The 16021-nt window shown below is 41.0% G+C and overlaps 1 protein-coding gene across 1 annotated transcript in view; it reads right to left on the bottom strand.

The window, feature by feature from the left end:
- The window catches only part of ZNF654 (zinc finger protein 654), a 57908-nt gene that overhangs the window by 34476 nt on the left and 7411 nt on the right, over positions 1 to 16021 (bottom strand). Inside the window, exon 2 of the mRNA XM_045001912.1 lies at positions 2389 to 2534. Within this exon, the coding sequence (XP_044857847.1) occupies positions 2389 to 2534 (146 nt within the window). The remainder of the gene's footprint in view (positions 1 to 2388; positions 2535 to 16021) is intronic.

Raw genomic sequence — 16021 nt, 5'->3', positions numbered from 1 at the left:
CAAGACTGAAAACTTCCTTCTCCATCAATCTTTTTACATGAATATCAAAATTATAATAGTCAATTTCATGTCTCCTGATGCTCCAAAATGTGATCTGACATTTACATTCATGTTGTTTACTGCCATTTGCAACATCTTTTCAGATAACATAGGTGCTACAAGTCAGTGCTTGTATGTTTGTTTACCAATGATCCCAGTACACAGCTCCTGTATTAAAGTGAATATAGATGCTGCCTCATTTATTATGAATGGTTTGCTTAGTAAGTGCACAGAGAGAACAGTCCCTGCTCTCAGTAGTTTACCATCTGGTTACCAAGGAAACCCTGCTCAAGTATGGAGAAAGCCCATATGGGGTCAGGCAGATTCCAGTTTTTTCTACTTTTTTTTTTTCTTCCTTTTCCCTACTTCTTGCTCTCTCCTTTAAGAGCTAGGACTTTGTATTATGTATGGTGTATTTTCCGAAAGACTAAGACTTCAACACCCTTAGGGCTAACATACTTCAGCAATGTTTCCTTGGTAACTGTTATGTCCCAGAATCATTTTGTGACATCACAGCAAAACTAAGCCAACCAAAGCAGTTTTTTGGGGAAAAAATACTTTGTTTTGTGCTCAGTGCTCCTCAAATTCATAAGCTGGGGGCAAGCAAGCCATTAAGGACAATCCAGCCCCAAACTCATGCGCATAGGTTTAACATAAGGGGTGATAGCAGATGACTGAGAAACTCATTCCCTCCCTGGGCAATTGGCCTCAATTTCTGATCAGTACCTAATCTAGACTAGGATAGACACTAAATTTGATGCCACAGTTATTTATTATTTGTGTTGCAGTAGGCCCCACAGGCCCCACTCAGGATCGAAATGACATTGTGCTATGTCCTGTACAGACACATATGAAGGTATTGTCCCTACCCTGAAACACTAAATCTTTCTTAGAATGTATTCACAGTAGGTAATAAGCATCAACTATGAGCCAGGTATTAAACAACCTGAATCATGCTTCAGACAATAACTGATCTTTTTCTAAAAGGAGATACTATGACTATAATTCATTCTACTCTATGGGGCAAGTAGTTTATCCTCAAGTACTTGACCACCATATTTTGATACATCTATTTTTTCTGGTTTCACTCAACAATTATTCACTTTTAAGAGTTATATCTCCACATAAATCTACTCTACCCTACTCTTCAGTTTCACTTTTTTAAAGTATATTATGAGTGCACAAAATAGAAGCTTTAAGTCTCTTGGAATTAGTGATGGTCGTTCAAAGACAAAGTAAAAAAGGTGGATCTGCCAGCTCACTCTGAAGATGCAAGCAGGAGATGTAAAGACCAATAAAGTGTTCCCTTACAGATATTTTTCTAACCCTCAGTTCATGGAGCTAACACAAAATCCCACATTGAGATGACTAATTCTGACCAAGTAAAACTAGTAACAAAAACAAACTAAGAACAGTTAAAACCACAGCTCAGCAAGACAGAGCTGTTCCATCTGCTGGACAAAAAATTAACTCATTTACTCATCCGGAACTTGCTCTTATTTGTGAAAGCCGCACTCAGTATGCTTTCAAATTTCCTCTCTCCACCTACTGATGACAGGAGCCAATATCTATAGAATACAAGAACTGTTTGTTTTTATTTTGACACTTTCAAGTTTTTGGCATCTACTTTATTGAGTCAGACAATAAATGTGACGGTGAGGAAGATTTTGTTAGGGCAAATTAACAGGATAACAAAATCATCAGTTGAAGATGTGTATATTAGCCCTAAACAAATCTTTTCCTCAAAAGAAAAATGTTTTCTTAACTATCTTGTGTAACAAACTCTTCTCCAAAAAGTGTTTTGTTGAAGAATCAGATTTAGAGAGTCACAATTTAAACAAATCTTTTCCTGTTACAAAAACCTTAGGCCATTACAATAATTTTTAGTTTATTTAGTTTTTGCATCTCTCTGCTTGGACAACAGACGTGTACCATCAATTTCACTTTTGTTCATGGCCATTTATTGCCACAATGCCACAAGGTTTGGTTTGCAAATATTTCAAGCGAATATAACATTTAAAATGTCAGTGAAATATAAAATGATCACAGGCACACTTCTATTGTTAACTAGGTGGTTTTGTTAAAAGAAACTGTACAACACTTTCACAAGTTTGACCTGAGCATGTTCTTTGAGTAAATGTGATATAAAAAGAACAGGTAAAGTCATCCCTTTCAGAGCTTCAATTATTTAATTAACCAGGAATAAGTTTGGTCTTGTGTATTTAAATAGTAGAAAGTAAGACTGCCTTTACAAAACAGGACCTCTTATGACATGCTGCTTTCATTGCAAAAGTAGAACACTAACAGTTAGCCTGTAAATGGAGTTAATAGGAAAAAGGATGTACTTACAAAGCTAGGCTACTCAAAACATATTGTACGTGCTCACATTCAGCTGGGAATGATACACAGGCAGACGTGAAACAACAAAGAGCTGTCTGAAGCACCTGAAGCTGAGGCAAAGGAACCTGCCATCTTCCAGCATAGTCTTCAACAATCTATAGGGAAAACAGTCACAAAGCTGTATTACAATAGAGAATGTTCTCTTTCGCCAGAAATAGTAAAAAAAGGTCTATAGTTTATAAAGGGGGAAAAAAGCTTTTAAGTAGCAGGTTTAATAGAGATATCAATATAAAATCACAATTCATTCCTCTAGGATGCAACACTTAAGATGTTTCATATATAATTTTTTCATGTTCTTTCATTTTGATAAAGCAAAAATATAAAGGAAGAAGCCTTTTCCTTCTTACACCACAAAATATGGACCAAAAATCATTTGACTGACTGACTCTTTTCAAAAAGCAGTGGAGGAAGAATTCTTCTTACATGCTATCAGATTAGCAATTATGCTCTACGCTTAAATACACGCTTTTCTTTTGCAACAGAAGAAAAAGGTATAATCTGCAGCTATATTAAGACCTACCACTTTAAATGTCACTAAGTGGAGAAAAAAATGGGTTTGTGCCCCTTTTGCTTTTTATGACAGAGGAAGGCTAAAGATACGCCTCAGAAAACAACCGTTTTTTCTGATTGATATTCCTTATTCCTAAAGTCAAGAGCAAGTCTGTACTTTTTCCTTGAAAGGCACAAATACATGGAGAATTGGAAGTCTCACCACTTCCAAGACAAGGGACTTTCTTCCAAATGTACTGGACATTTCAGTTAACTGTTTACAAAAAAGCCCAAACAGAATAAACTACATTTGTTTGTTGGTTTAATGGTTAGAAAACCCTTTAAAAAGAAGTTCACATCTTGTGTGCAAACATTTTATTAGTCTGATTTGTGTCGGCATGCAATATGTTTACAATTGTTAATTACTGACGCCTAAGCAGTCCTGGCTTTTTATGTTTTTACACTATTAACATTTGTAAAAAGCAGCCAGTCCAAACTAAACCCTAAACAATTAAAATTGAGACTGTGGTCATACTAGGAACACAAAATAAACTGTTGAAGAATCTTGTATATCACTAAAGCATTACAATGTTCTAAGTAAGCTTTAGAGAATTCAATTTTTATCAATGTAAATTTTCACACTCATGGGAAATTATGGGGAGGTCAGACAATTACACCTCTAACCCGATATAACGCTGTCCTCGGGAGCCAAAAAACCTTACCGCGTTATAGGTGAAACCGCGTTATATCAAACTTGCTTTGATCCGCCCGAGTGCACAGCCCTGCACCCCCCGAGCACTGCTTTACCACGTTATATCCAAATTTGTGTTATATCGGGTCACGTTATATCAGAGTGGAGGTGTATTTAATTAAAGTAGATCTTGGGATTTAAAAAGGTAAAGCTTTATAACCATTAAAACAAACTATCAACATCACAAATCAAAATATACAGAGTAAATATCCTTAAATAAAACTATTAAGTTCTTAAGTAACATTTTTTTTTATTTTGCCTATATGTAAATTTCTGATATCACTGATGGAAATTGATATTTATTATTTTGTGTGTGTACGATGAAACTGACATTTACTGACATTTAATTGATAAAAAAACTAATCCTTCTATGCCTAAAGTTATCAGAAACTGAACTACAATATACTACTTTATCTAAGACTGTATGAAACACACATTTAGAAATACATCGAAAATATTCCTTAACTGCTTAAACTCAGGATAGGTCATCACCACAAAAAAGAATGTGAGATTAATATGAAGGTCATTTAATTCCCATCCATGGCTGTGTCCATGCTACGGCTTTCATTGGTAATCCACATATCAGCACGGTCACATTAACCAGTTACCAATAACACTGTTCATTTGTGTCCACACAGTACCATTTTTGCTACAACAGTATTCATGCATTTACAACTACACCTCTATCTCGATACAATGCTGTCCTTGGGAGCCAAAAAAAATCTTGCCGCGTTATAGGTGAAATGGTGTTATATTGAAATTGCTTTGATCCACCGGAGTGCACAGCCCCCCCCCACCCCGAGCACTGCTAGACCGCGTTATATCCAAATTCGTGTTATATCGGGTGGCATTATATCGCGGTAGCGGTGTACCATAAATTGCCTATGTCCTTTTCAGGGCATCTGGGAAAATCTGAGCAGTTAAATGAAGAAAAATAGAATGTTCAGAAAACACGAACATTTGGTGGCAGTGCATTCGGATGTCCTACCACTGTTCTCTCAGCTCTGTGAGGACCAACCAGACCAGCTAGCTACACAAACATGAATAGGGTATCCATTCTACGTTACAAAAAAAGTCATGTCCATTTACAGGAAACCAACCATGTGCCAGCTACATCTCTGACAGGGAAAATATTGTCAGCTGATTACCATTAACAGTCCTAAATATGTTGTAAGCAAATCTAAACCATGGTTACAGCCAAGCCAAAAATGACAGTGCAGAAAAAAGGGGATGATATGGTGGCTAAGGTACAGGACTGGTTTATAAAATGCAGATTCAAGTATACGCTCTGACTCAGGTTGTGTTTACACTACCACTTTCAGCACTAAAACTTGTCCTTCAGGGGTGTGAAAAAACACCCCCCTGAGCGACAAAAGTTTTAGCACTGAAAAGCGCCAGTATAGACTGCTCGTTCGGGGTGGGTTTTGTTTATTTTTATCTCCAGGAGAGCTCTCCCCCAGCGATAAAGCGTGTCTACACTGCCCACATTACAGCGTTGCTCTGTGCCTCAATCCTCAACTTTAAAAAGGGAATATTACTTTTGTGTATCACAAGTATGCAAAGAATAAGTTCCTTTATTTTCTGTGTGGTGCTCAGATGTTACAGTGAATCCTACCACATAAATAGCCAAGTAGTATGGATGAGGTCCAAAGCTGTGATGGGGTTCCTTTTCATCTCAGATTATAACACATTCAGAACAGATCTAGTCTAGAAGAAATTGTGTGCATTTCCTACTTTACTTAAATTAGAGTGGACTGGGTAATGGGATATGAAAATTTTCACTTGTACACCTCTAGATCAAATCAGCGGTTACCAAAATTCATTCAGACTGAGATGTTCAGTTGCCTATGGGATACGAGTAGGTGGCATCAGTCCTGGTTGTAGTAGATATCTGTCTGCAACATGAACACCTCAGGCACAATTAGAGCCTTTGGCAGATGGTTGAAGGACTGAATAGTCATGGAAACTAAACTATGTTTTCAAATTAAGATTTAGTCATATACAGAACAGGACTGGGATTTAAGGATGGTGTGGAGAGGCTTTTTCTGTTTCTACTATATAAACAAATGAAGATCTTCCATCTCTAGGATATTATACCAGTATGTTCATTTACATTATTATATTAACTTCCAAAAAATGTCAGTCATTTGCAGATAAACTGATCGTAGTATTACACTTGTTAATAGACTGACAGAACTGGCAGAGGAACATATGCATTTTTCATGCTGGATCAGATCAGTCATTTAGTTCAGTATCCTGTCTAAAACAGTAGCCAGTATCAGTTCCTTCAAAGGAAGGCAGAAGAAACCCCATAGTACCACCTTATGGGATAACATGCCTAGGGAAGGTTTTTTCCCTGACCTTCAATAGTTAAAAGTTTGATTTATGCTCTGAAACATGAGACACTGAATAGCTTTGAATACTTGGGGGGTTTTATACTTATTAGATTAATTCTAGATATTTTTGTTATCCCTATAGATGTCTGACTCTTTGTGAATCCTGCTAAGCTTTTGGGCTCAGCAACATCTTGTAGCACTGAGTTCCACACGCTACTGTGTGTTTTATGAAAAAAGTGCTTTTATCCATTTTGAATTTTCCACCTTTCAATTTCATTCTAATTCACTTCATCTCCCCTCTATTTGAAAGAATATGTATGCATAAAAAAGCACAAGAGAAATGAAGTACATATGTCTAGTGCAGAGGTGGGCAAACTTTTTGGCCCAAGGGCCAGATCTGGGAATAGAAATTGTATGGCAGGCAATGAATCTTCACAAAATTGGGGTTGGTATATGGGAGAGGGTGAGGGCTCTGGTTGGGCTTGGGGGCTCCAGGGTGGGGCCAGAAATGAAGAGTTCAGGGTGCTGGAGGCGGCTCTGGGCTGGGGCGCTGGAGTGGGGTGCGGGCTCTGGAGTGGGCTGGGGATGAGGGGTTTGGGGTAGAGGGTGCTCTGGGCTGGGGCTGAAGGGTTCGGAGGGCAGGAGGGAGATCAGGGCTGGGGCAAGGGGTTGGGGTGCGGGGAAAGGTTATGGGGTGCAGGCTCTGAGCGGCGCTTACCTCAAGCGGCTCCCAGCGGCATGTCCCTTCTCCGGCTCCTTATGCGGAGGCGCAGACAGGCAACTCTGCACACTGCCCCATCTTCAGGCACCGCCCCTGCAGCTCCCATTGGCTGTGGTTCCTGGCCAATGGGAGCTGCAGGGGCGGCACTTGGGGGTGGGGGCAGCATGCAGAGCTGAGGCTGCCCCTACACATAGGATCTGTGGTGGAGCAGGAGCCCATGCAGCTGCTTTCGGGAGCAGCCCCTGACCCCGCTTCCCAGCGTGAGCTTGAGGGCCAGGGCTTGAGGGCCCTGGTCTAGTGAGTCCGGCATGCATTCATCACTTGCCAAAATTCCTGTCCTGCCACCCATCCGAAGAGTAACTGTAAATAACCACTCAAGAACAGTGCAAGAATCAAAAGGAGAAGTGCTTTAAGTACAAAGAGTAATATGCAATCACTATCACAAAATAAAGGAAAAACATGATCGAAAAGGATGAAACACATGGCCAAACGAGAAATGTACACAGAAGTTAGCTAAACAAAAGAGAAAGACTAGAATAGCAATCCTGTATTCCTTTTCTCATTTTTCAATCTACAGTTGTAGGTCTCCATAAGCTCAAATCTGTGAAGTTAATCATTTTCTTCACCCAGCTAACTGGAAGCACCAGTACAGTATGTAGAGAGGAGAAATATATTAAAGTATTTGTTAAGAAAAGAGAAATTTCAGACCAGATTGAATATTAGTTTTTTGGGGAAAATAATCCATATTTATTTTAAATTTGCTAGTATACTTCAAGTTTGATCTGAAAGCCCTCTCAATGGCTAAGCCTCCTATATAAATATCCTGAATTTTTCAAGGCAAATATGCTGAATTAGCATACCATACACTGCATATCTTGAAACTGTCACACTACTCCTATGACCTTGAAAAATAAATTTGGACATACATTTATAACCCAGACCACATGATTATTGGTTTACAAATACTGGAGAAAAGAAGAAAGCTCTGTAATTCATAGGGTCTACCAAAATTCCTGGAGCAAAGAAGGTGTCTGATATCTAGTGTTTAGTCACTGCTTAAAACAGAAAGACTGGCTCTCCTGACTTGACTACTCTGATCAGTTTCTCAAAACGAATGACAACTAAATAAAATACCATCAGAGACTGCAGCAGACAAAAAAGCCTGGCTAATCACTTCAAATTCCTGTGTCTGCAAACCTGCACTTTGGAAATGGTTTTACTCCAGTACCAACAGTGATTTTAATTACAGTAGCTGATGACTAATACATGGCCAGGTCATAGCAGATTCCACCTCTTCAGTAGAGCTTTATGCAAGAGTAAGGAATTTATGGCCCATTTCCACTACAGGTTATTAAACTGAACTATTTAAGTTTAACTGTAGTTTTAGTTGGAGAAGTTGCTCGTTCCACTCCTAACATATGTGTAGTGTTGTCAGTGCAAAATGGATGCAAATTTTCACCCCGGAGATTAGTACATTTTAGAGGTGGATGAGCACTTAGTAAGACCCTTTAAGATCCTTAAGAAAGAAAATGGGTATTATCTATATACAAGCAACTTTCAACTAATGCAAACGTTTTCAACACAAGTTTTAACCATTTGTAATGCTCCCCAGGATTGTGAGGCAGCTCCACATCTTCCCTCTGTGTGCAGCAGTCTTGTCTGTGCCCGTTGTGGATCAGCTCCCTGAAACCACCTGCCTCCAGCAACACAAGCACTGCCTTCCAGGCCTTGTTCTCTCTGTGTAGGCACACTGTAGGCCAGGCCTGCACAATTCAAAGCGGTGAGGGCCATATACTTCAAAGAAAACAGCTGGGGGCCGAACCTCCTCTCCTCCCCCCCCCCAAGCCAGTGGAAACAAATCCTCCTTCCCCAGTGCCGCCCCATCGAAACAGCGGTATTGAACCTTGGTAATATGTTATAGCGGGCTCATAAGGTAGTATAATTAAGGTAAAAGAAAAATGTCTTTTTGCTAGAAGTAGAATAAGATCTTCCCCCCACTTTGTAATCAATTGCCCTGTTGAATGAATGAGGTGTGAATGAGGAAGGCAGCACCTCCAGACAGCTACAACCCTTGGAGAGGGGATGGGAGCCAGACCAAGGACAATCAAACTTGTCAAGTGGGCTGACTAGAGAAGAGCAGACATACTGATGGCCTCCTGGGTTAGAAGCAAGCACCTTCCTTTGGGAACACCATCTGTGCAGCATTGGGACAACTCCTAGCCCAGAGAAAAGCAGCAAAAAGGACCAATTTTTATAAGAGAGAAGATCAGTAGAACAGGTCAGCCACCGACTCGCCGCTCACTTCCTCACCCCGCCCCCCCCAAATATAAAGCCCCCCCTGCCACTGCCCGCCCATGTGGCTTGTCATCCCTTCACCCCCCCGGCTCGCCTACTCACCCCCCGCCACTGCCCCGCCACTCGCATCCTCAGCCTGCGCCCTCCCTCACCTGCCCACCCCCCGCTCGCTTCCTCAGCCGCTGGCTCACCTGCCCCTCTGCCACTGCCCACCCGGTCGCCTCCTCATCCCCTCAGCCCCCTGGCTCTCCTACTCACCCCCCACCGCCCGCTCACCTCCTCAGCCCCCCGCCCCCGCCTCACCTGCTCCCCCGCCACTGCCCACCTGCTCAGCTCCTCACCCCCCCGCCGCCGGCCGCCTGCTTCCCCCGCCACTGGCCTCTTACCTTCTGCTGCCACCCCCTGCCGCTGGCTCACCCTCACTCTCCAGCCTGCCACTGGCCTCTTCAATACCCCGCCCACCCGCCAGGCTTGCCCCACCCCGCCTCTTGCCTACTCATTCCCCGCAGGCTGCACAGTGAGCCCACATGCAGCCCGCCAGCCGTATGTTGTGGAGGCCTGCCCTAGCCCTAAAGGCTTACAATTAGCAAGAGAACAGTATATCCCAGTTTGTAAGATTCAACTCAGGACCATCATTTTGCTTAATACCACAGCACTGATATATTTAATGTGAAAACAAGAGTAAGTTTATCATCAAAGAAAAGAAATTTGAGTAATAGCAAGAAAGAATATTGGAAACAAATGGTTACATAAAAGTCTTAACACACTTTCTAGAGACTAAATTTAACTAACAAGTTACTCTCTTCTCTAAAGAAGCTTCTCATGCAAAGTTCTTGCAGCATTTTCAACCGAGCCTCGTTAAAATCATTTTTTAATTAAGCGAAAGCACTGTACTCTTACTTCCTCAGAGAAGCATGCCTGGGTGTCTTCTAGGCTCCCAAATATAGTCAAGCAAACTTTGATATGCACCTCAAGATAAGTTAATCTACCCCATGCTGTGTTGTTCTTTCCCTTTCTTTCTTTCTGAAGTTCTTTCTCACAATCCTACATTTGTATTCTGTTCAAAGCAGTGATCCAGGGGACACACTGAACAAGACAACTGTCAATTTACATGTAAACAGATAGATGACTGAACACCTCTTGTCTGACAGAAAACCTGTTTTTCACCATTGCTCAGGACCAGTACCTTGACAGACATTAAGAGCATCTTTTCCTGTGCATACACACATCTTCTTATGCAGTATCTGTATATACGTTTCATGATACTCATGACCAGTGTGACACTAGCTTCCATTTGAGGTCACGCATGACATCATATGTTGAACTTTAATGTACACACCAGTCTCATGAGATTCCCTCTGCATCATTTTGCCAATTGGCATTAAGAGCTCTTGGGTCACAAAATTTTTTAACAGCCATTTAAGATGTTAATTTGAGGAAAAAACTTAACTTGTTAAAGTGTATGCAAGCTAATTCTAATAAATCAAATGCCAGATCATTTCCTGCCCTGCTTCGAACGCGAAAAGCCGCAGGAGGGAACACTTTCCATGGGAATCTAACTGCAAGGATTCCTCCCATAAAGGCTGAGCAGCTTGCCCCCAGCCTTGGGCTGCTGTGTAAAGGCCTTAGACCAGGGGTTGGCAACCTTTCAGAAGTGGTGTGCCGAGTCTTCATTTATTCACTCTAATTTAAGGTTTCACGTGCCAGTAATACATTTTAACGTTTTTAGGAGGTCTCTTTCTACAAGTCTATAATATATAACTAAACTATTGTTGTATGTAAAGTAAATAAGGTTTTAAAAATGTTTAAGAAACTTCATTTAAAATTAAATTAAAATGCAGAGCCCCCCAGACCAGTGGCCAGGACCTGGGCAGCGTGAGTGCCACTGAAAATCAGCTCGCGTGCCGCCTTCGGCACGCGTGCCATAGGTTGCCTACCCCTGCCTTAGACTCTCATGCTGGCCCCGTACTCCTGGCAGCATGGCTCCATACAATATTACTACTAGGTGTTTCAAGATAATGGGTAATAAGAATAATTCCAGTAACCCATAAATAGCAGTAGGTGGACAACGAATATCATCCACAATAGTGTTCTCATTTACTGGTGTTTACAATTACTTTTTTCCATGACAGTGTACTTCAAATTATAATGGAAAATTTGATTTACTTTAGTTTTACAGCCTAAATTAAAAATATAGTTCAATTCCTATTACAGATTTTCACCTACAACTGTGCTGCTGTCTTCAAGAATTAAGAAAAAGAATATTGCAAACATTCTGACTCAGCAGGCAGAGATCAAATTCTGCTCCTAATTACACTAGCCTAAACTAAGAGTTAACTCTACTGAAGTAAATGAAATTATTCCACATTAACACTCCTTCACTATGGAGAAAGCAGTGCTACAAGATACATGCTAAGGTAAATGTAACATGACAAAACAGAGGCACTCATATCAGATAGAGGCCCAATAAATTAAGAATTCAGAGTGTTGTGATTATTTTGAACTAAGTTGTCATGGGTGAAGGCCCTTAAGGCATGAAAACTAATTTTTGCCTTAAAAAAAGCCATCCAGGTGTTCACTGGCAGGAGTATTTTACTTGGGGCAAAGTTTTGTTCAGTGAAAACAAACATGGATTTCAATATTAGTGTCATTGTGACTAAATATTTATGAAAGAGTAAAATCATATTTCCCCTCACTTTACTAATATTAATTTTAACTTGTTTTTTTAGGCCCAGTTTGGATTGTTTACACAGAGAACTGCTGACATTTTTATAAAATTGGCTACTTTATACAGAGTAACTGATTTTGCAAACATGAAAGAAGCATCTGAGATCGCCTCCAAATCAAACAAGAGTGCAATGAGATTGCTAGTACTCATACGAGCAGTTTCTAAAATTTTGCTGTCAAAACAATTTAAGGGACAAGTGGCATAGGTAGTACAAGAAATGCACTATTCACTACAGACTCTCCCTTCTAGGTGTATCTAACTCACTTGACATTAAGGCAGAGAAAACTTTGCAAGGATGCAGTTAATTATATAAACAACCAAACAGTATATACAAAGAAAACTCTTCCACTAAAAACTTTTAAAAAGAGAAACTACAATTTAAATGACATTTAAAGTTATGCCAATATTCTGCACATGCATACTTGTGGCTCCACTAATAACTGTTTCTCAGCCCACTAGGATTATTCTGTTAAATTTATTTTAAAAAAAACCCACTGCATTTAAAGGGACACCATGAACAAGAGAAGTCGCTCTGCATCCTTTTTATTTCTATTTTCTGTGATTGACAGCACTTTGTGTATAGTCAGTTTCACATTTCTCCTATATATATATGCATGCCGTTTCCCCTGTTTGTATACATCCTTGCAATAGAGGAAATACATATTTTTGGACTACAAGAACATGATTATAAAGCCACAAATATCTGCAGGGAGAATCTGTGATTCTACTTTCAATTCATTTTTGTTTTGTTTGAATTATATAATAAAGAATTTGTAATTAACCTATTCTAAGCTCAGATGGGTGCTTTTAGTCTATAAAATAAATCTTTGTTACAATTCATGTTGTATGACATCATACTATAGTAAATCTACAACTTTTTAAACACTAAAAATAAAAATCATCCTAATGTACAGGTTCTCACACAAATACTGTCTCAATCAAGCAGTGAAATCTTGATGAAAGAAATATACCGGCTCAATCATACAACATAAGTAAAGCTAAGATTTTTTTCCACAGTTATTTTTAGTAAAAGTCACGAACAGGTCATGGGTAAAAACAAAAATTCATGGAGCTTGTGACATGTCCATTACTTTACTACAAATAACTGACTGCAGGGCTAGGTAGGGGGAGGAATGGAGTCTCGGGGGTGGGGGGGGGGGGAAGAGCAAGAAGGGGAAGAAACTGACAGGCCAAGCCCCTCACAATGGCGGGCGGGGCGAACAGCCCCGACTCCAGTGACGGGCACAGCCACGGGGGGCACACAGCCCCTGCTCCAGAGCTGGTCCAGCTGCGGGACAGGGGTGCACGGTCCCCACTTCAGCCCCTGCCAAGCCCCAGACGCAGTGGGGGGGAGTGGGGGAGCCACACGGCTCTGGGAAGTCGCAAAGGGGGGCTTGCGGCCCCAGCTGCCAGCCCCAGCGAAACCAGCTGGGCTAGGGCACATGGCCCCCGCCAAGCCTGGAATGCGGTGGGTCGGGGGCTCACGGCCGTCGCCAAGCCTGGCACATGATGAGTCCCGGCCCCGGCTGCAGCCCCACAGATGAAACAGTGGGGCTGGGGCTGCGGGGTCCTGGTTCCAGCCAGCCCATTGCTGGGCAGGGGCACAGTCTGCCTCCTCCTCCTGAAGCCCTAGAAGTCAGGGAAGTCTGGTAAAGTCCCGGAATCCATGACTGCCATGACCTCCGTGACTAAATCGTAGCCTTAAACATAAGTGACAGTTATGTAGAAACATTTGCTTCAGACAAAATATATTAATGCACTATTCAAGTTATCTAAAAGAAAATGAATTTTTCCTAACTTTAGTAAAGGCTGAATTCGCAACCTTACCTCTGTACTACTCATATATATGCATAAGGTAGTTTTTTATTAAATGATCACATGGTATTTCTGTATAACTTCCATAATTTTCCACAACTTTGCATATCTGGTATTTTGTTGCATAATGGCCCAATAAAATTTCTTTCAGACTTTTATGCTAGTTCTCTTCTGGTTAAATCATGTTGCAATTGTCACCATCAATATATTATGTTTAACAGGATATTTTTCATTCTTTTGAGAACAAATCCTGTTATAGCAGAGATATATTTTGCAAACTGTTTTTCGAAGAAGCAATTAAAAAATACAATGAAAGCAGTCTTAAAGCATCTAGTTTTAACATAACCTAGCTTCAAATTGTCTGAAAGCCAACTGATACTTCCTTTGCATATAGGATATACTTTTGTAAAAGACTGGGTAATCCTTCTTTAATGAATATTTACATACAGAATACATAATTGTACTTTAACTGGAAAGTTATCAATATCTGACTTAAAAATAAATAAAACAAAAATAGATTTCCCCCCATAAGGTGAGAATAATTTGTTTTCACATGCTAGCATTAAATATCAGCTGTTTTAGCAGCACCAAAAATCATGTACTTGTTGAGAGTTTATGTAATTTAATTTAAAACCCATCATTTGTCAGCACCTCTATCAAAAAGCTAAATCCTAGAATTTTACACTCATAACATCTGGTTAATCAATATTAAAATATTTTACACTAATAACTTATGTTAATGTCCTAATGAATCGTCATTACCACAGCTCCCGCTAAACTGTGCAAGCATGTACTTATGCACCTTGCTGGAATGTACTACACACTGAATAGTGAAGGTTACCACACAAACTCTTTCAGCGGGAGATATCTATTTTGTAGCTGGGGAGGAGTTGGCTTTGGGGATCATTTTCCTCCCATGCCAGCAGCCACTGCTGTACCTGGCCAGGGAGAGGATGCTGGTTCTCCCACTCAAAGAGATGCAGCTCCCTTCCTGCAGCACCCACTGCTACACTTCCTGGCTGAGGGGAAAAGGGGTGAGTTGTAGACACAAGAGTGATTATCGAAGGCTTGATTAGCCCCTTCCTACCAGACCTTGTGGGAAAAGGAGAAAAGAGTCACGCTTCACCTGTTCCCTAAGCTTGTGGGATAGTAAACAAAGAGTGAAGATCCCAGTGCCACCACTGTAGAACAGAAGAGGAAAGAGAAAATCCTAGCACATAGAAACAGACTATCAGGGTTGGAAGGGACCTCAGGAGGTCTAGTCCAACCTCCTGCTCAAAGCAGGACCAAGCCCCAGACAGATTTTTGACCCAGATCCCTAAATGGCCTCCTTGAGGACTGAATTCACAACACTGGATTTAGTAGGCCAATGCTCAAACCACTGTAGTGTATTTTTTAATCAAATTCCCCCCCTCCCTCAACTGCCCACCAGCCCCCCACCTGGAAAGTAAGGTGACCTTATTTCCCTAAACTGAAAAGGGGACACATGGGGCTGGCACGAGCTGCCTGGTGTTGCAACTCCCCCTCTCCATCCTAAGTTCCTCTGTGCCCCAACTGAGCCAAGCAGCAGAAATGGGGGCAGTGGGGAAGAGGAATGGCTATGGGCTGGGATCTGGCAGCAAAGCAGGGTGAGAGTACTTTTGAGTCAGAGCCAAGAAGTGAAGATATTGGACTATGATCCAGCTAGCAGTGTGATGCCTCTTTGGGAGCTGGGATAGCAAAGGGGCAGGAAGGAATCTCCAGGTAGCAGGGGGGACCAAGGAGACTTCAGATATCAGCCCTAGGCAGATGGGGTAACTGAAGGGGAAAATACTAAACAAGGAAAAGATGAGTGGGCATGAACGTGGGAGAAAATAAACAAGGATAGAAGAATTAAATTCAGGGGAGGGTAAATAGGAACAAGTGAAACGAGTGAATAATTTGGTAATATAAATGGGAAGAATTAAGGGATTATGCCCACAAGTATTAAACATCTCCTGTATAATGTTTAGAAATCAGTAGTGATTACAATTAGGCTGGTTTTCTGGGAGAAGTCCCAATAAAACAGCAAACCAAACAAACTGTGCACCAATGTGTCAAGTATCAGAGGGGTAGCCGGGTTAGTCTGGATCTGTAAAAAGCAACAAGAGAGTCCTGTGGCACCTTATAGACTAACAGATGTATTGGAGCATGAGCTTTCATGGGCGAATACCCACTTTGTCAAACGCATGCTCCAATACGTCTGTTAGTTTATAAGGTGCCACAGGACTCTCTTGTCGCTTTGTGCACCAATGTGGTTCACAGTAATTTTATTATTTAATATTAACAGTGATTTGCACAAGATTTGCAAGTATCTGAGCAAGGAGCTCGGAGTTCTACTACACCAAGTTTCCATTTGTAAAAGGCTTGTTTTTCCATTTGTAAAATGGGGCTGCTAATTTACACCCAAATAGTCATTGTTACAGAAA

The sequence above is a fragment of the Mauremys mutica genome, chromosome 1 (assembly GCF_020497125.1).
Source record: "Mauremys mutica isolate MM-2020 ecotype Southern chromosome 1, ASM2049712v1, whole genome shotgun sequence".
In the NCBI taxonomy this organism is placed as follows: domain Eukaryota; kingdom Metazoa; phylum Chordata; order Testudines; family Geoemydidae; genus Mauremys; species Mauremys mutica.
This window is presented reverse-complemented; position numbering and strand designations above follow the sequence as displayed.